This window comes from Patagioenas fasciata, chromosome 2, assembly GCF_037038585.1.
Source record: "Patagioenas fasciata isolate bPatFas1 chromosome 2, bPatFas1.hap1, whole genome shotgun sequence".
NCBI classification, from domain to species: Eukaryota; Metazoa; Chordata; class Aves; order Columbiformes; family Columbidae; genus Patagioenas; species Patagioenas fasciata.
Window position 1 is genome coordinate 145841980 of NC_092521.1, and position 20369 is coordinate 145862348.

The following is a 20369-nucleotide window of genomic DNA, read 5'->3' on the forward strand; positions in this document are numbered from 1 at the left end:
CACTTACTTTCAGGATCTCCCATACATTGAAGGTCTATGAACATCCAGCAAGTCACAAGGTCATTATCCCTCACTTTGCTTGGGAAGCCTTTCCTTTGCTGTTGTGCAAAACTAGAAGGTGTTTTGGCTACTGATGCTGTATTATCTCACTGTTCCCTTCTCCCTCCCTCCCCCCTCTATCTCTCTATATCCATCTGCTGTCCTTTGTGTTTTAATTTAAATTATAACAAATCCAGGGCAGATACCTTCTGGCTGTTTGCATGTTACTTGCCACAGAAGGCTCCAGCTCCAAGCCTAGTTGTCCCAGATGGTACTGTAATACAAACAATAAATATAATCTCATAATTCCCCAAGGCATCAGTCACTGAACCCCACATGCAGGATGCACTCCTCTTTCTCAGCACTGATCAGGCTTTTCTGTCAAGAGAAATGCTCTGAGGTAAGAAGGACTCTACAACACTTTTAGATCCTTTCCTTTGCATAATGAATGACAGACAAGGGTGGTTATCTGCAAATTTACATAGACATCCAGAAACACAGATACACATGCACATATTTTCTGAGGCTCAGGTGTTATGACAATTTACTACTCCATCCCAGATATTCAGCTTCGGCATCACTGCCGACATTTCTGTATGACAGTATAATATGAATCCCTACAAAGGTATACCTATTACCTGCATGTCTGAATGGAAACTGCTGAGTCCTGAAACTAGCCCTCAATGGTATGTCTCTACATCCAGGGTGAAAATTCATTCAACATATTGCTTGTTACCATTGAATTGTGATTAACAGTACACTGATAGATTTACTCACACTGATTCAACCATCTTAAAATTAGATTTGGTCTTAGACACACCACTCACTTTAGACTTCCTTTGCAGTCAATAGAGATATAATTCTTACTTGAACAATGGCTGTTTTAAAATAGGGGCCCTAAAATAGATGAGATAAAATGTTCTTAATGCTGAGGGCCTGGGATGAATAAATTAGACACCTGATTTTAGATAACTAAAGTTAAACGAGATTGACCATTTCTGGGATTATTGTTTGCCTTGTTTTCTCTCTCCACTACAGAAGTATAAGATTCTGTGCCAGCATTTCAATATTGTTCCTGAATACCATGTTGTGAGGGTGGCCTGTGGGGAGATTATGACTTTTTGTTTAGCACACTCCATAGGGAAATGGTGATTTTTTGTTTACCACTCCATGGCTAAGCTTTATAGATGGTTATCATACTCATCTTCTCAGTCAGTTTATTTTATTTTTTAATCCTGGCAGAGTCTTTTAATTATATCTTATCCCTAGAGCTCACTAAAGCTCCATATCCCTAATACTCTTACAACCAGTTCCACAATCTAACAGGTATTTATTTTTGATCCTCTGTAAAGAATTATATTCACTTCTCTCTATGTGAAAACAACAGCAAAGATTTTTTTTTTCCCCAAACTTTACTACTCATCTTTCTGGATGGTTATATTGTAAAATATAGGTCATCTCAATGTTTCTGCCCACACTTTGATGTCCGTAAATGTTGAGTATCAGGACTGTAAAAAATGCTCAAAATGGATAATAATGTAATACTTATTTGCTCAGTGATAACAAATTTAAACACATCATTTGGAAACTTAATGGTCTTTGTAGGCAGAAACTGAGACAAAGCACCCCGAACATCCCCGCTTATTCTGGTATATTGCCAGTGTCTTCATAGATGAGTTCACAGGTAGCAATACTAAGCAAGGAGGAATAAAACATTCAGGAGAGTATGGCTTTGGAGCTGGGTATCGAGCACCGTCCTGCATTAGAGAACATAACTTTTCTGTGAATTAATTTATTGTAAAATTAATCAGAAAAAAATGGTTCATTTTATAGAAGCCAGGTCTATGAGCACTGGTTCTTTGATTAAATGGTAAACATTGATAAATGCTGTGAAATTGCAGTTCTATAGCAAGGACATTCCTTAAAATTCTGCGTGTTAAGAAGAAGTTTATTATTAATTGGGGAGCTATATAGCTTATCGTTTGCTATTTTTCAAGTCATTCATAACTGGCTATTTGATCATCCCTTATTGTGCTGGAGCAAATGGAAGATGATTGCAGTGGGAAACTCATTTGCAACCTCTAAAATTCCAGGAATGATTATTTCCACTAATAATGAGCTGCAACGAGCTTGTCATCAGAGTATTCTGCACCAATTACATGTAAATGTGCATTTTCCGTTGAAAATTCTTGTCAATATTTGCATGTTTAAGAACAAGGTGCATGAAAGTTTGGAAAGTAAAGAGTAGGTTGGCCAAAAGCGTAGCTCCAATATGTCAGCAAAACAATAAATTCTCTAGCAGAGTTAATAACTTCTCTGAAATCAACTAAAATCCACTGTAACAATTTTAATAGCTTACTGTACCCAGTGGTTTTAGGAAGATTTAAAAATAAACTGATTCAAAGACACTGGTTTAAATAAATATTTAATCCATGTCAATATCTGCAGATATTTTTTCTCTGTAGGAATTCTCAACGGGGAAAAATTCTACTTTGATTCCCATTCTACATTGACACCATATGTAGTTTGTTTATTGCCATAGCCCAAAGTTTCAATGTTGTGGTTTTGGTTTTAGTACTGTTTTGTGTTTCTTTTGTTATTATCTTATTAAGGTTTTTATACTTCTTGCAAAAAGTGTTTACCAAACTGGCAACACTCTAACTTTCTGTTTCCTTATATAATCTGTACTTCATGCAACTGACAAATCAAATTAGATGGACAAATTTGGTTGTAAGTACTAAATGACACATTGAAGAGCAAGTCAAATAGTAAATAAAAATAGACATTTTTTTGCCAGTTTGTGGTGCCAGGTTGTAATGAAAACATAAACTCACCGCTCATCCTGCATCAAGTTTCTATATCAGAAAAAAATGTAGTCTTGTAAGGAACAAGGATTTTGAGAGTATTTTTTTTTTTTTTCAAATGAGGGCAGAAATAACAAAAAATCACAAGCCATTTTGCCAAGAGAATGATATTGATTTTAGTTATCATTGTACCATTGTTTCCAGAAACAATGATTGTTAATCAGATCAACAGTAAACAGAATACAAATGTTCCCTTTTCTGTGCATTCAAACCTTCTACTATCATCATAATTCTAATTATTAATTATTTATATTGCAGTAGTACTCAAGAGTCCTAATCGAAATCGGGCATAAATACAGATGAAGGGAGTGGTCTTGCTTAAGAAAGCGTAGATAAGTTTTATGACAAAACACTGATGACTGCAGAAACTTGTTTCTAATCGGGAGAATATGAGAAATATAATGACTTTTTGGTTCGTTCTCTAGTCACAAATTTGTGTCCAAATGCAGTCAGCTGAATTTCAGTCCAGCTGATCATTCTTCCATTTTTGTCCTGCAAAGTCTACCTTTGGCATGCCTAGGATAAAACTATTAACAGCAAAGATCAAAGTTAAAATGAAACACCTTTAAAAATTTAGATTCTGTGACATATGAAAAAATTCTTATGTTCATGCAAACAAACTACATTTTAAGGGATAACAAATTGAATATAAATTCAGTCCATACAAAGAGTAAATTTAAGTGAAATTTGCCATAGCAGATGTATATGATAATTATTACTATCTTCACTGAATCATTCTAAACAAAAAGTAAGAGATTTCATTGATTTTTTTTTCCAAGTCTAATTATATAATGGCATGTTTTAAAGGCATCAGTAAAAAAAAAAAAAAAAAAAAGTTAAAATATTAGTCAAGAAGTTAACAAGATCCCTTGGAAAAGAGAGCTTCCCATTAATTTTATACAGTACTTCCAGTAACTGAGAGACAAATATATTTTTGCAACTTCATGGCTACAAAATAAGATTGCATCTGGTAACCAGTCTGAACTCTGGTTTTTTGGCATAGGGCACGTAATCATTTCACAAATCACAAATGCTCACAAATCTTAAGATGTGCAAAACTACAATTGTAGGTATATACCTGTATAAAGAAGAAAGAAGCAAAATAGCACTTAATAACACAGTAGAAAGTATTCCTGAAACAGGGGGAAAAAAAATTCTCCATTTAGAACACTCTTTGGTTCTGTTTCACACTTTTTAGTATAGCCATTTCGCACATGATCGTTATTCCGCTTGTTTAACATCAGAGAGGAGTATTACTTTTATCAAAAATACACACCATGGTGCTGAGTGACTCTATGTTTCTGTCTCTCATCCAATATTGCCCACTGCTCTGCGACTGAGTTCAAGTGCCTTTTCTGAGTTGAAGTGAAAAGGCTGATCTTGCCTCACCTATAAGAAACTGCTTGTACTGTTAGACCACAAGTCATGATCTTAACAGATCATCATTTTAGTATAAGGGTAAAGTTCAAGCCTAACAGCCTCCCTACCTCAGAGTCACATGAGAAGTGACCAAAATAAATTAGTAAAAGATTAAAGTAAACCGAGCAAGAAAAGAAATATATAAATGGTTTCAAAGATTTGCTGTCATACTGCTCACTTCCTGTGAAACCTTAATTAATGATTCTTTTAGAAATAGTATGTTTAGGTTACTTTGCCTGTAAAAGTTAAATTTCTTAATTTGCATACTGGGGAATAAAAAATAACCAAAAATGTAGTATTACTGTAATTATTAAAATATAATTACTTAATGATTGAGTGTATATCAAAATATTAAATAGCTACTTATATGGACAATTACAAAGAAATTCCCTCCCTGCAAAAAAAAAATTAAAAAGAAAATAGTAAACTGTAGCAACACAGTAAGCCCTTCATATTTAGGGCTTTTTTTTTGGCATAAAAATTCTTATGTTAAGTATGTCACTAGCATATGAAGATGAATTAGTAGACAGAGCACACTAAGAAACCAGATATTATTTATACGTTGCACTTGTCATAAAAGTCTGCTATTTAATACACATGTAGCCATCACATTTTTTCATGTCTCTGCATAATTCATAAGACCACTAAAGATTTGTTTAGCCCAAAATGTGAACAGTCATTGCTGAAACCAGTCCAACTTTTTTTTTTTTTTTTTTGTGTGTGTGTGTGTGTGTGTGTGTGTGTGTGTGTAATTTCAGTTTTTGAAAGTGAAAAATAAGATCACAGGCAGAAACATCATCCAATGGCTAGGAACTAGAAGTGAAGGAAATGAAGAACTGCTAATGTTCTAGGAATGTTCTTGTGTGATACAACTAAAGTACCTTAACATGGTGGCATCAGGAACCTCTATCTGGGCAATTCAAGATATTTGCATTACCTACGTACAAGAGATTTCCTTGTCTGATGAGGTCCTCCAGGATGGCCAAGATGGAGCTTGTGTCTTGTAAGGAGAGGCTGAAGGACCATGGCTTCGTCACCCTGGAAAAGCGATAGCTTTGAAGGGATCTAACAGCAGTACTTATAAGGGATTGTCAAGAAGATAGAACTAGGCTCTTCACGGGGGTGCCCGATGAGAAGACCAGAGGCATTGGGCATGAGCTGAAAGAAGGGAAGTTCAGACTGGATATGGGGGAAAACCTTTTCCCAATGAGGACAATGAAGCAGTAGCACAGATTGCCCAGAGAGGTTTCATGTCCTATGTCTTCGAGGTTTTCAATACGAGACTGGACAAAGCCCTGACCAACCTGGTCTGAGATCCCAGTTGACCCAGCTTGAGTAGAAGGTTGGACTAGAGGCCTCTTGAGGTCTCTTCCATCCTGAATTATCCTGTGGTCCTACGATTCTGTGATGTCAGCTTTCATATGCATGAAGTAGAAACAATATGAAATTTATCAAACAGAAAACTCCTCAAAACTCATATAAATATTTGGATCCTACATATTGTGTACAGACTTGCTTAGCTGCCACTTCAGGGCATCTTGGGCTTTGTTTCTTTGCCTAACACAGCTGTGGCATTAAGCAGATGTCTTGAGTAGACTTAATTATTATCTGACATTTGTATACATTCAATGAGACATTATTCTAAATACAAAAGACAATTAAACCTCCAAGAAAATGATTTACAAGAGAGGAATAAATGCAGTTAGATAGATATATAGATATGTAAAACAAAGTTTATACCACTTAGAAGTGTGGGCTGTATATAATATGTATCTTTGTCTTCTTTATGGTGTACATAAAGTTAAATTTGTTTGGGTGTCTTAACTATGTATTTGCATATACTGACATTTTAAATTTTTTTGAGTGCTTGTTTTATATAGTAATTTGTTTATATGTATTTTAAACTACATTGCTATACCACTTTTTCTTCTAGGTTTGAAATATTGATTTTGGCTCTTCCGTTTAGATTATTCTAAAAGTTAAGCAAGAAGTTATTGTAGTAGGTATCATTTTAAGCATTTTCTTGCTAACAGAAGGCTGTAAGAGGCCAACACACATTTGGTACAATTGTGAAATTCTTATACAGTGCATCTGTCTCAACTATCAGCCATATGAGATTGGTATTGCAGAAACTGTTAAAAAGGAGCATATTGACTGTTTAACTATGCTGTCAAAAGAGTACAACGCACAGTATTATAATGAATGCAGATTACAGCAATTGTAGTTGAACAAGAAACTTTTGAGAGGTTATCTTTATTTTAAATGCTTTACCAAGAGGAGTTTGAATGAGCCCAAACACAGATATTTTCCCCTAAGTTGCCTTCTGTGTTTCTCTTGTTAATAGATTTTATTTTTGAAAGTCCTGACAAGTGGAGTGGTGATGACTTCTATACAGAATGCTTTTGTGTGGTAAAGCCACAAACAATTTATTCAATTTATCTCAACTGACAATAAAATTCAGTATTCTGTCAATAATGCCTTCCTCATCCCCCTTTTCCACAAGATTATTTTGACAGTGGCTTTAAAAATACACATTTACTTAATGTAAAACTAAACAACATGTTTATGTAATGTAAATGTTAATAAAAAACTAAATATAACATGTCCAACTTCTTAGGAAACAGAGAAAGTGGGACAGTTCTAAATCCATTTAACATTTGTTTTATTTTGAACACTTCAAATTTATTAGAATTTACTATAAAACATGACTTAATATATCTCAACTGCATTACACTGAATGTTCAAAACCAACAAATAGCTATATCTGAGTTTCCATGCTTATGTACTAAAGAAAAAGATGCATTATTTCTAGGATTAAAATGAGGAAACTATGAAGAAATAATAGATATTTTTTTCATTTTCTATGTCCACAGGTGTAAAAAACTACTTTTAACTAATAAATGCTTGGTTGACATGACATGCTTTCCTAAAAATCTTGACAAAACTTTAATTAACCAAGCCACTATATTAAATGCATTGTTTTCTCTAACTGGAGATGTAGCAAAGGAAGTAACAAGTGTTTCCACCACAAACATCCTAATGATAGGAGCACCAAGAGAAAAACATGTTCCACCAGTCCTCCTTTCTTTGCACTGGCAACCACAAAAAAGGGCTGCTAATCTGTAGTGGTAAGTAGGAGAAGATAATATTTGTTCCTGGAAAGAGACCAAGGAAGGACAGAATATCTGTGGACACAGATGTTTTAGGTATTGGGAGGTCTTGATACTGCTTTTCCCACAGTGACTTTTAGATTATTTTGCTTGGAAGTGAAGTTGGATTATGGATTTCTGGAACATCCTACCAGCCTTGTTGAATACTGACATAGTACCAGTCCTCCTTCAGCTTTCTGGACTATCCCTCATAACCCAACATTTATTTAAATATTTCATAGGACCAGCTAAGACCAAAGACTTTTAGCAGTAAGTGGGCTAGGCCTGGTGGTTTTTAAAAAAGGATATTTTTGTAGGTTAGAGTTTAGTGTTTAGGTTAATGATTCATAAATGAACAGATAGTACTTTCTCATCTCAGTTCCATTATCACACAATCATACAAGTGTTTGGGTTGGAAGGTACCTGCAAAGGTAATTTAGTCCATTGTCCCTGCAATGAGCAGGGACGTCTTCAACTAGACCAGGTTATTCAGAGCCTCATCCAGCCTGGCCTTGAATGTGTCCAGGGATGAAGCATCTACCACCTCTCTGAGCAACCTGTGCCAGTGTTTCACCACCCTCATTCTCCATGCTCATCATATTTGCTTTACACAAATATGTGTTGATTACATTTGGCTTCCCTATATCCTTTCACGTGCATATATGTTTCAAATGTATTCAAGATGTGAATTTTTATACTTATAGGATATATAACTTCAACAAAGTTTATTATTTCAGTCATAATGTATTCTTTTAAGCTCATGGGCTTAGATCAACAGATCATTTTTAATATTTTTTTTTTAAATCTTCCTTTAAATAAGATGTATTTTATATTCCCATGTTTATTGTTTAATTTTTATGTATCCTTTCTTCCACTTTCTCCCCACTTCTTTTCATTGATGATTGTTTTCCTTTATATTGCCACTACACTTTTCAGTAGGATAATGCAGCTTTCAGTCTATTCTGTAAATCCTTTCTCATATCCACTTCCACTCAAAATTTTCCATGTACGTTTTTTCTGTTAGTCAGAATTTTGTGTCAGTTTTCTTTTGGTTTTGGAAATTAGCTTTTCTGAAGCACTGACTATCCATCTAGCTGGTTGGAACTATATTTTCCTCTTCTGAACATAATCATATTGTTACCACTAATATGTAGGCCACCATTAAGTCCCAGTGAAGGGATTAATTCATTTTTAAGTATTGGAATACTATACCAAAATGAAATTTAAATTTGTAGCACTGATATGTACTCATATATCCCATCTTGTGAGACTAGAAATAAAAATATTATTTCTTGCTTGCGTCGACTAGAAAGGAAATAAATCAGCCCCCTAGTTATAATAAATGTGGACCAAGAACCAACTCTGAAAATGCACAGAATACTGAATATACTGTATCTATTTTTAGTTGAATATTAGTCATTGAATACATTATTTAGAAAATGTCGTTGGTTTTCAATGAATAATTTATTAAATTTTGTTACTGTACTACATCGGCTTTAATATAACCTGTAGAGCAGCGCTGAAGCAAAGAGAGATGAAAAAGATAAGCCCAACTATTGCTATGATATGTAGAGACTCAGGGCATTAAATGTCATCAGTCTAAGTTGAAAAAAATACTGTTTTCAACTTGCCCTTATTCTCTCTTATTACTTCTTCTCAGTTCTCCTGGTTTAGTTTCTCTCTCCTTTTATCCCCTCCCTCCCTGCTTTCTGTCAATTTTTACCTCAATTTCTCAAACCAGTATCTTCTGCATTTCCATTCTGTCTTTCCCGTGTCTTTTGTGCTTCACCAGTTATCTACATCTGCCAAGATGACCTCATTTATTGAATGAGGGTAGTCCAGCAGATCTCTTGAGAGTGAATGGATCCTTCATAAAACACTTCTAAATTTATGAATTTTTCTCTGCTGATTCAGCTCAGTGAAGTAAATCTACACTAAAACATTTCTAGGAGCTGTTTTATTTCCTTGTAGGTTTCTGGTAAATCTTTACACTTCTATGACCACTGTATTTTAATAGGTCCCTCATGAAACCACCGTCAGCTCTTGCCTATCCTTTGACTCAGGCTAGAAAAATACCAAAATAAATTTGCTGAGTTTGTTTGGCAACATCTACAAAGGCAAATTTATAGGGGACAGAAAGAAATACTAATCAATACAGATACATGCACCAATCTTCAAGCAGGCTATAAAGACATTAACTAAGTATAGAAATCAAGAGAGGCTGCTTCCATCCAAGTCAAGCAGTAATCTATATAACTATATTGGAATTGGAAAACAGCTTAGACAGTAGGTACAATACTAGAAATCATTAAAAATTACAAGAGGATAGGGATGCCTGTGAACCATTAAGATCTCTCTGTTCCTCACAGTGCTGTTACACAGACTTCTGTGCAATGTTGTAATGCTGATGTGAGCCGTTTTGCTGTAGCTACACGAAAAGGGAAAACAGATGAGAAGAGTCTGGGAACTAAACATAGTGTTTTGAAAATATTAATATTTGAAAAGCTTTTGATAATTTCACAGGTTGCTACTATCAAAAAATTTCTACATATCTTAAACTTGCACTTTGATTTGCATGGACAGAATTTGTGAAAGGAGCTTTATCTGTACTGTAAAGAGTTCATACTGGATTTTCCTTTTGCAGAAACAGTACAGGAGGATTCGGATTGAATTCCTTCCCAGCTGGAGTTCCTGGGCACTACAGGAATGCAATAATAATAATTGCAGTTGTATAAAATATAGACAGCCCGAAGGACGTTCTCTGGTTGTTCCAGGAGAAAATCATAGAGGTTCTTGTTCCAGAGCCTCTATCTCTGATTAGAATTTAAATACAGTTGCAACTGAAACTTCAACAAAATATCATTATATTGCTGCAATGGCAGCACATGATTCACCAAGCTCTAACATCTGCAATTTAAAACAGAGGAACTGGAAAGAACAAAGGTCCCAGTCAGGTATCTGTTACATACCTAAAGTCTGCTAATAATGTAGCACATGCAAATAAGCCTCAAAGATTCATTGTCTAAAGTAAAACAAATACTTCATTTCCACCCTCTCTGATTAAGCAGTTAATTGCAAGAACGGTGAGGATAAGCAAATATATGGATATATACGAATATATACATAGTGACAAAGGCAGCATTTTTATTCTGTGCTACTTAATATTGTAATAGATTTAAGTATCACAAGGCATATAATTAGCACTCTTCAAGAAAATATTGTTTAACACTACAAACTGAGACTAATGCAAATATAGCAGATATTTTTTCTTTGCAGAAGACCTTTTAAAGAAATGTTCTGCATTTCTATTTACAGTGCTAAAAAACCTACCTATCAATATAATACATTATCAACATATCTCTGCTTCTTCATCAAACAATTTTGAGACAGTAAATGTAAGTCAAAGAACTATGGCTATGAGGAAATTGCATTCCATTTAACTAAATCTCTACAGAAAGGAGAGAAATTAAATCTTTATACTGTAATTCTTTAAAAAGTAAAAGTGTATTAATTTAGGTAGGTATTTTCCATATATCTTATTCATTTCCTAGCTCGTAGGCAAAGTTAACTCATTGTTATAAACAAGTCATACTACACAAAACTTTCCAAAATCACATCATAACATGTTGTCTATTATAATTATGACATCTGTTCTACAGCAGAGTATTATACAGTTCAATACCAACAGTTGGACTTGTATCACAGATATGATAATCTATACTGTATTAATGGATTCTCTATAGTAATTTATTGTATAGTATATTGCTTCTCTAAACCTAAAAAGACAAACATTCTTATCTACCCAAGTATTACTCTGTAAGCAACCAAAATAATTTTTAAATAATATAACTGAAAAAGTAATAATGAGCTGCCTGACAGATGTTCTACAATTTTTAACAAGGTTTTCTTCCATTAAATGGAATTATCTTTAAAATTTTTAACGATTTATGAGACTCCTCCATAACATGTGGAAGAAATACAATACATTGAACACAACTTTTTCCGAAGATAAATAAATGAAACGCAAAGGCCTAAATATCATACATCATTCGACCATACAGCTGTAGTTGAGAACACAAGGTAGTAACAATTCCACTTTAATATCTGCATTATGAAACCTCAGGTAACTTTTTGAATAATATTTAAGTACCTGTATCATCTGTTAGGAAAACGGCAGTGCAGGCAGGTAGCTTTTAAACAGAAAGTCAAAATCACAGCTGAAGAGCAAGACAGAAAATTATAACAGACCTTGTCCAGCTCCCTCACCAACTGGTTGTTGAATTTTCTAGGTAGATTAAGTAATGGAAGATTAAGATGGAAGCTTTGCTCAGAGTACATAGCAGGCAAGAGAAAGCGAAATACAGCATTCCATTTACAATAAAGTACTATGTAAAACCAGAAAAGCTGATTGGCAAAGCAATCATCTTAAAAATGTCCCTGAAGACTATAAATATAACACTATTATATTTTATACGGGAACTCTGCAGTATGACGACAACCTATTAACTCAATCAGAATAACGACAGGAGGGCCATCAGAATGATAAAACCATTCTAATGAAATGCAGACAAAGATTAAAAAGAATTAAAAGTGACAAGAAAAATCCATTAAAGGACAGCCTTTAGCTACAGTAATCAAAGGATTATTACTTACCATGTCAATTAACAGCTGTGTGTCTATTTTTCCATATAACACAAAAGACTATGCCAAGTGCTAAAAAATCATTATTAATAATAGGCCTTTATTTTTAATTGATTTGGCTTGTGTATGTACATTGCAAGACCTCCAAATGAATCGTGGACACAATTTTAGGAGCTGTAACACACACAATTAACCATAGGGTTCTGTGCTATTATTGCCCTTAAAACTGAGTATTACTGGAGAAAGAAAGTAATTACAAGTGTATTAATCAATGCCTTTAATTTGTGTGTAACATTAGAAACCCACGCATGGAGAAATGTTCTATGTGTTTTTTCACTCATTGCCAGTATTTTACCTTTGCCACAAAATTTCACATCACAGGAGATTCCATCAATGTTAGATTCTGGGAATTGCAAAGGCAAACTAATTTCCAGTTCATTAACCGTGAAAATGACTGACAGTAGAAAATAAAGCTTATAAAAGAGAAAGTAAATGAAACTTCTTAAACACAACAGGCAAACTTGTGCCTCTGTTTGGAAAAGGAAAAATTGTCCCCCATGGATAACAAGTCAGCACTGATTACTTTGCATGAACATATTAAATGTCATTACCAAGTCTTTTGCAGTTAATATTAGACAATTGATACAATTAATAATACCAATGATACTACAAGATGAGAGTGGAAGAGGTCACAGTACAAATGCTTTCCTCCTTTTTTAGGTGCTTATAATATGTGACCATCATCTCTATTGTTTCCATTATCTGTAGCAAATTGTCACTGGTTTGTGCTGCTTGCAATCAGGTATAAATGCTTTCAGCTTGGGAAAAATCTATGTTATAACTCCACGCTTACACACCTTTTCTCAGACAAATTAATCCTATGGGTCAAGTTTCAGTTTTTAGTCATTCATCCAGATTTGTTCAGCACCACAACTATAACTAAATGAATGGTTGAGCTGCTTAAGTTTCTATTAATGCTGCATTTCTTGAACACAGAAAATAGTTTATACTATTCTGCAGAGAATAAGAGAGAAAATTCAGATACAATAACATATCAAATGCATTGATTTCAGTCTACCGAGATAAAACTAGAGTAATCATAAACAAAACATCACCCAAAAGCACATCTGCACTACCTAAATGAATGTCAGGATACTTTGTTCTCGCAGTACTTGTCATTTTCCTACCTTTGACATTCCAGGCTATACTAGAACAAATCTAAAAGATATCTTGGCAATCGGAGCTGGAACACCAACGACATTCTTTTGATGTTTGGTTCCAGTCTCCAAGACAGATGGGCCACCAAAGGCATAAATATAGAATTAAATTAATGAAAGACTGGAGTATTTCCTTAGTGAGACTGTGTGTTGCCAGTTGTTTGTTTGTTTTTGACAAAGTAGATATTCACCTTTCAACTGTTAAATATTTCACTGGTCTCACTAAAGTCAGTTCACTAACAAGTATTGAGGTTTTGCTGTTTAACTCCGTCAGGAATAGAACTTTCCACCCAACAGGGTCATAACCAAATGAGAAGCCTCCAGACATACCTAGAAACCTTCTCAAGTTCTTTCTGTTGAGTGTAAAAACACATCAGGCAGTTGCACACTCTAGGTATAGAAAAAAAGAAGTGCCATTCAAAGTCTTTTTCAGGATCTTTCAGACAGCCAACAGGTCAACCAGATTAAATCGTGAAAGATTGATGGATTTGAAGATATTTTTCCAAAATTCCTAAAAACATGGAGAAAGATTCTGACTATCAAATATTATTACAAAACAAGAAGATACCTAGTGTATACAAGACTAAAAGTGTTATTGTTTTTTTTTTTTTTTTTTTTAACTTGGGACAAAGGTAACAAAAATTAAGCCAATCCTTCATTAGCATTTGTAAGATGTTAGCTGAATGGTTAATTGGGTGCCTTATGATGATCTCTGCCAAGATGTCTGAATACCTCAAGTATAGTGCATGTCTTTCCAAAATCGCTGTGGATGTGTTTTTTATTAACCACCTATGTAAAACTATAAGGTACAAAAATAACTGTCTGAGGAAAACTATCCCATAAAAATAAGCTAAAAAATTGGTAAGAATTTTTCCTGCATATTTTTTTTTAAATAAATGAGAAACATTCATTCCTTTTGAACAAATATTATTGAAAAACACTTGAGAATTTCGGGTGGTCATTATACCATCCATGAAAATTAAATAATGCAAAAATTTGGATCTTTCAGGAAAATAGTAATTACTTTTGGAATATTTTCATTTGGAAAGGATTTCCTAATTTTGATTTACCTCTGAAAAAGTCAAAGAATGCAAGTTTCTCAAGGCCTGATAGACTGCATTCAGAATTATGTATAATCACACCAACTGCAAGATTGATAGTTGCTACTGTGAGAGATATCTGAAAGAGAAAATACTTTCATTTCATGCAAATTGTCTTACTAAAGGGAAAAGAGCAATGGCATTTGCACCATCCAGGGATTTGTTGTTACTAAGTAATACTGTATTTCCCTTGTGCAAAACTATATGTCTGAGATCCAGCATAAGCAGAACTCCAAATATTTTCTTGGTATGAATATTTTCCAGTTTGTCAGTGAGTCACAAGATTAAATTTTAGGTAAATCAATAGTTCAAATATTGTACCTGACCTGTATATTTGTAATTTAAAGAACTGTTAAAATGGACTGTTTATTGCATTGAAACAGGTGATGGAATCCTGCTTCTGTACCTACTATTGAAATACAGGATGGGGACCAGTCAGTCGAGAATTTCAGAAAAAGAATCTGCAGGATACTAGAAATAATAAATTTATTTTTGGTAAAACAGTTAATAAAATAATTTCTATAACATCATATGAACAAAAAAAGCCTTTTTAATCCTCGCCATCTTCCAGCAAACAAAAGCAACAAAAATACTGGTATTTCTACGAATTATGATTTTCTCCCACTTTAACTAAGGTGCGAAGTGAATGAAAGAACGATGTATCTTCAAGAAAGACCCCTGAAGGAGTTCTGTCTTTTATTCTCGCTTTAATCACATCAGCTGTGTCTAATACTATCAGTAAGCAATGTTATATTTTTTCCTGTTTTCCTATCCAGCATCTCCCATATTCTCCATACCCAGGGTTGTTCAAAGTGTTCTGCTTGTTCTGTTCTTGACTAGGAGTTATTTTCTGTGGCTCACTGATTCCACCATATAATGCCTTGACCTTTGGAAAGCTTTTTTTTTTTTACCCTTTGAGTCTATTCCCACAGCTGCTTTACAGAGGTCTGTTCAGAGTCTTTTCAGACTGCCTGGAGGAGCTTGTTCCTTGGCATTCAAATCTCTGGAGACAAACCCAGTCAGTGCAGTTCCGGTAAGAAGCATGTCCCTTAGCTGTTCATTGAAAGACATGATGTTTCACAGACAAATGTTACAGAGAGTTTTCTGTACACTACATAGAGCAAGTAGGTAGGACATTATCAAAGATGTGTGTTCCTGTAGCTTCTGGAGATGCTTTTGTAGAATGAAAAATCTTTGTAGCTTCTGCCTCTCGTATCTGCATATGTCAACTTTCTCTAGCATCTCCCACTTTCTTTCAAAACTATGGCAAGACTAAGCTCTCCTCTATCAGTGACAAAATAATATGTAATTGTACTAAGCTGTGGGATATAATGTGGGAATGTGAGTAATGTGGATGTGAGTAAAATTTAGCTTTGCATGCTTGCTGCAAAATATTTATATAGAATATTTAGTATTATTTTTCATTTTTTATCCATGACTTTCCTGCCTGTTATTAATATTAGAACATTTTACACTGTTCCATCTGCAATTTCTTATTCCTAATCCTAAAAGGAGGCTGATAAAATATCCTTGGATGGCATACTTGGCAACTAAAGTACATGACATCTCTGAATTTGAATTGTCATGGAATAAGTGACACTGGACTTCTGGCATACTGCAATTATCTTGTACTGGACTACTTAGCACCGTATGTGATAAACACTTCTCCCTGTCCCAAAAGAGATATTCACCCTCTCGCTCCTCGAATCCATCACTTCTCCACATATTTTAATATCTTTTTCTCAAATTAATAAAGATCATTTACTTGAACTGTGAGTAACCTTTCTAAGGATGATTTTAGCCTGAAATTATTAACAAATATTATATGTGTGAAAATAATCTAACCTCCTACTCACACATTGAAGGCACACGATGAGGTTCCTTCATAAATCAGAGTATATGAAGACTTCATTCTAACAAAGAAATAGATGGGATTTTCCCTCTTGTCAATGGCAGAAGTAGTTTCAGTTAAAATGATAGATGATATAATAAAAATAATGCAGAGAAAATAAAACTAAAGAAACATAAAAGCTGTTTACTGTCATTAAAGATTATAACAGTTTTAAAAAATATTTCAATATATCCTTTTATGTTAATAACACACACAGTAAATTACATTGTGTTATAAAAGAGCTGTTGCTGTTTCTTTTTTTCTAATGAACAATGTTATGTTTTATGGTCTTTAAACAATTAAAAAGCTATATGGGATTAAAACTTATCAAAATAACTATGAACAGAAAGGGAAGTTATTAACAATACTGTGCCTCAGAAGTTAATTTTAAAATACATCTCAAGTCTTTAAGCTGTTTGCAAATTATATTTGATCATATGTATGACTTTAACAGTGTTATTTCCAATAGAAACTACAAGTTTGAACTGCATCTGGACACGAGCAATATCTAAGACCAAAGACTAAATAGGATTTATAGTTCCAGTCTACCAATGACGGAAGTTGTTTGGTCTTTTGCCACAATTTGAATGAGAGTAAGATCAGGTCATAGGTGTGAATTATTGTCTATGATTACATTGACAGCAAGATAAGGCTGTACTTGACATTGCATTCTGTGGACATAGTGATTTTGATTTCCATGCTAAACCATAGGACTTATTATGCTGTCATTGTTTTGTGTGTTTTAATGGCATTATCAATATCACTGAACCAATTCTGATGAGCACCAGCTGAACTAGTCCTAATGAACTGCATTGTTAGCTGAAGCAGCTGACTATAAGTAAAGCAGTTCAGCACATGCTTCTCTTCGAGAAAGTAAATTGTCATGCTGTTTTACTTTGCCATGTAAAATAGCATTAATGTAAGCAAATTTTAGCTGCACACAAATCTTATGAGTTCTCTACAGCCTGTAGCTCTCTATTCCAAAAGGTGATACTCCTCAGCTGTAAACAGTGTAAACTCCCTATAAGAAATCAGTACCATGATTAAAGTTATTACACATATTAGCATGTTCTGCTCCTTGACCATATTAGTACTAGTGATAGAGACATAATAAGCATCACAGTTATCAGTGATACACCAGACCTTGTTGAACTGTCTGATGAACAAACTTTTTTTTGGTTTTGGAATGTTGTTAAAAACTATCACCCGATATGGATGGATTTGTTGAGCTTCTGTCACATCAGTTCTCATGCAACAAAATATATTCTGTTGTTCTTCTGTTTTGACACAGAATTGCAGGATTGCATGGAATTTTTTCCCCTACGGAGATTTGACTAATGTCAGTGCAAGAACTTTTAGATTTATTGTGCCAGCTGTTTTTTGACAGACAATTTTCTCCCTGTCTTTTTTCTACATCAGAAGGTTTAAAGGTTCTATTTATACAGGGGCTTTTTTAGATTGCGGTGTTTTTCTTACCAAGTAAGCTTGTGTGCCATCCAATAGGTTGGATGTCTGCTTAGTCCTGACTGAACTCTGAGAAATCTGGGCTCCTAAGGACACATTAGGGCCAGTGCAACACAAAATGTCTGCACACACTAGCACATGTTTATTGAGTCACTTGTGAGTCCACAGTCTTTTGGAGAGGATGAGATGTCTGTGAAATACCGTCTGTACCTGTCTGTTAGCTATCTAGGATGGGAAATATCTGTAAAAAGGAACTCAACTGGCTGGATTGTCAGAATAAGGAGCAAGACAATTTTCTTAGCAGTAGGCAGCTATGTAAACCTGAGAGGAATACCAGTGGAGTTTCATCATGTATATTACAGAGAGACATTGGACCTAACTCCATATGTTTGATCTGCAAGACCATGCACTGTCCAGTAGCAGCATTGTAAAAACTTGGTTATACAGCTTTCAGATCCAGCTTCAGCCAAGAAAGAGTAAGTCTGATTTTTTGCGGCACAGAGTCTGTGCTAAGGTGCTTCTATGTAGATTTAGTGAACTTTTCTATACAGTAAATGATAGGGAGACCGTTTACAGAAACACACAAGTGATCAGGTATGTATTGCACCGAGATCAAGCAAAGCCTACCAGCTGGCTCGGTGCTGCCTTCTATGCCTGATTTGATTCCTGTGAAGGCATTTCACTTCCTCTGCACTGTGCTCTCTGTGCTCCAGTGGTGAGGCTGCCTGCATAACTCAGTTATAGAGTTCAGTTCATGCAACCAGCATTACCAGGCTTTCCCACTGTCCAGTGTATCTCAACCAGCTCCCTGTTAACCTGGATAATAGTCAACGAAACTTTTAATTTAACGCAGTCAGGCCGTAGGAACGATGTCTGCATTTTTTTTCAGAATGAAACTTCTAAATGAACTTTTCAGGAGGAAGTTGTGGGAGCGTTGCATATAGGAAAAAAGACAAAGAAACAAACCCAAACAGAACCCAGGCTAAAATATTCTGCCTGAGTTAGCCATGCAGCACTTTATTGTTAATGCATCAGATCTCCTAGAGTAGGTGTCCAAGGTCCACACACAGCTGACAGAGAATCAAATGTCTTTTCAAAGGCTTTATATCCATCCCATGTCTAGCTAGGTGGCTGAAGTATGCCCATAATGTTTATACATGTTTTAACTTTGAAATCAAACAGGAAAAACCTGTAAGTGAGGATGGCCCCAATTCTTCTTGAAGAAAATGAAATGTCACCTGCACTCCCTTCCTTTTCTATTCTCTAATTGTAGTATTCCTACAGTGCTTATGATTTTCCATAATGTACTAAGAACATGCTGCAAAGTAATGTCGAAATGCACCACACGTGTCCTAAACATGAGACAGGAACTAACACACAGGGATAGAAAAAAAGAGCTATTTTGGCTTGTCCTGAGAGTCAAAAATATTGTCTGCCTAACAGCCCCAATGCAACACATATTAAAGCATACATTTAATTTTATCACACAACTGTACAGAGAAAAATGTTCTAGTTCATTCAAGTTCCTTGTTGAACCATAGCCCTAGCACTGCAACAGCCTGTTGAGGTTGAGATGACTGAGGTCCCAAATGCAGTAACTTGTTCATCATATATATAGCCCGTAACATTCTGTGATAGCTAAAGCTCTGCAATGTATTGTTTGGGGTCGTGATTTTTCTCTCTTACAATGCAATTTTTTGGAAAGATGAGTCATTCTCAAGAAAATTCAAGGCTTTCCACCCCATTTCAGTTCTGTCATGCATTATTAAAGGCCTGCATATCTTCATTTATACCTTTTGTGTAATTCAGCCGTTCTTTATGTTCCTTCCCATAAAACACACTCTACTGTTACCATCATAGTCTCAGATAAACTGTGATATAAAAGGTCATTGCAGAACAGGCAACGAAGAACATCTTCATATTCAGCAAAATGCATTATTTTCCCACCTAATGTTACCCAGCAAAAGTCTAGATACCCAGGCGATTATTTATTTGGGTTCTCTTTACAGTTATCAAAAAACATTCGAGTGCGAAGACTGATTTTTAATATGTTTGGGAAGAAGACTCCCGTGAGTGCTCTTTCACTATTAAATATAGTTACAATTGATGAGACATTTGAAGAAAACTTTTAGATGGCTAAAGCCAGATTAAATAAATTCTCCCATAAACAAGTGCATGAGCACCTCAAGACATGGACCTTGTACTGGAAGAACTTTCACCTTACACTTGAATGTTATCAATAAAATTATGCTGCCCAACACTTTCTGATGGCCCATGAATTACTTTAGGTATACTGATAAGAGAACATAATGGAAAGAGTAAGTAATTTTTAAATTGGCAGAAAACATGTTCACATTATTTCAACTCCAATTTGCTGGTCTTTCACAGGTCATGTTTCTACTTAGCTTGACAATGCTTATTGAATTGTCTCTGAAGTTTCTGATAATGATTTTATCAACTTTTAAAACAGTGAGTATTTTTTGGCTGGAATAGTCACTATTACGTGCCAATACTCCAATATTGACTTTTACATATCTTGCGTTTTTCAGTTGTGCACATAGAATTGCTGCCAAGTCCCTGAAATT

At 34.8% G+C, this 20369-nt stretch overlaps 1 protein-coding gene across 4 annotated transcripts in view; it reads right to left on the reverse strand.

Annotated features, from left to right (window-relative positions):
• The window catches only part of ZNF804B (zinc finger protein 804B), a 240017-nt gene that overhangs the window by 62543 nt on the left and 157105 nt on the right, over positions 1-20369 (reverse strand). Inside the window, exons 1-2 of one of the 4 annotated variants that reach the window (XM_071805151.1) lie at positions 11622-11917; positions 5268-5375 (exon numbers count right to left, since the gene is read on the reverse strand). The exons of 1 other annotated variant lie outside the window; for it this stretch is intronic. In XM_071805151.1, the coding sequence (XP_071661252.1) occupies positions 5268-5375; positions 11622-11630 (117 nt within the window). In that variant the 5' untranslated portion in view covers positions 11631-11917. Of the gene's footprint in view, positions 1-5267; positions 5376-11621; positions 11918-20369 lie in introns of those variants that run through there. 2 more of the 4 variants (XM_071805153.1, XM_071805154.1) reach the window with 2 other exon arrangements.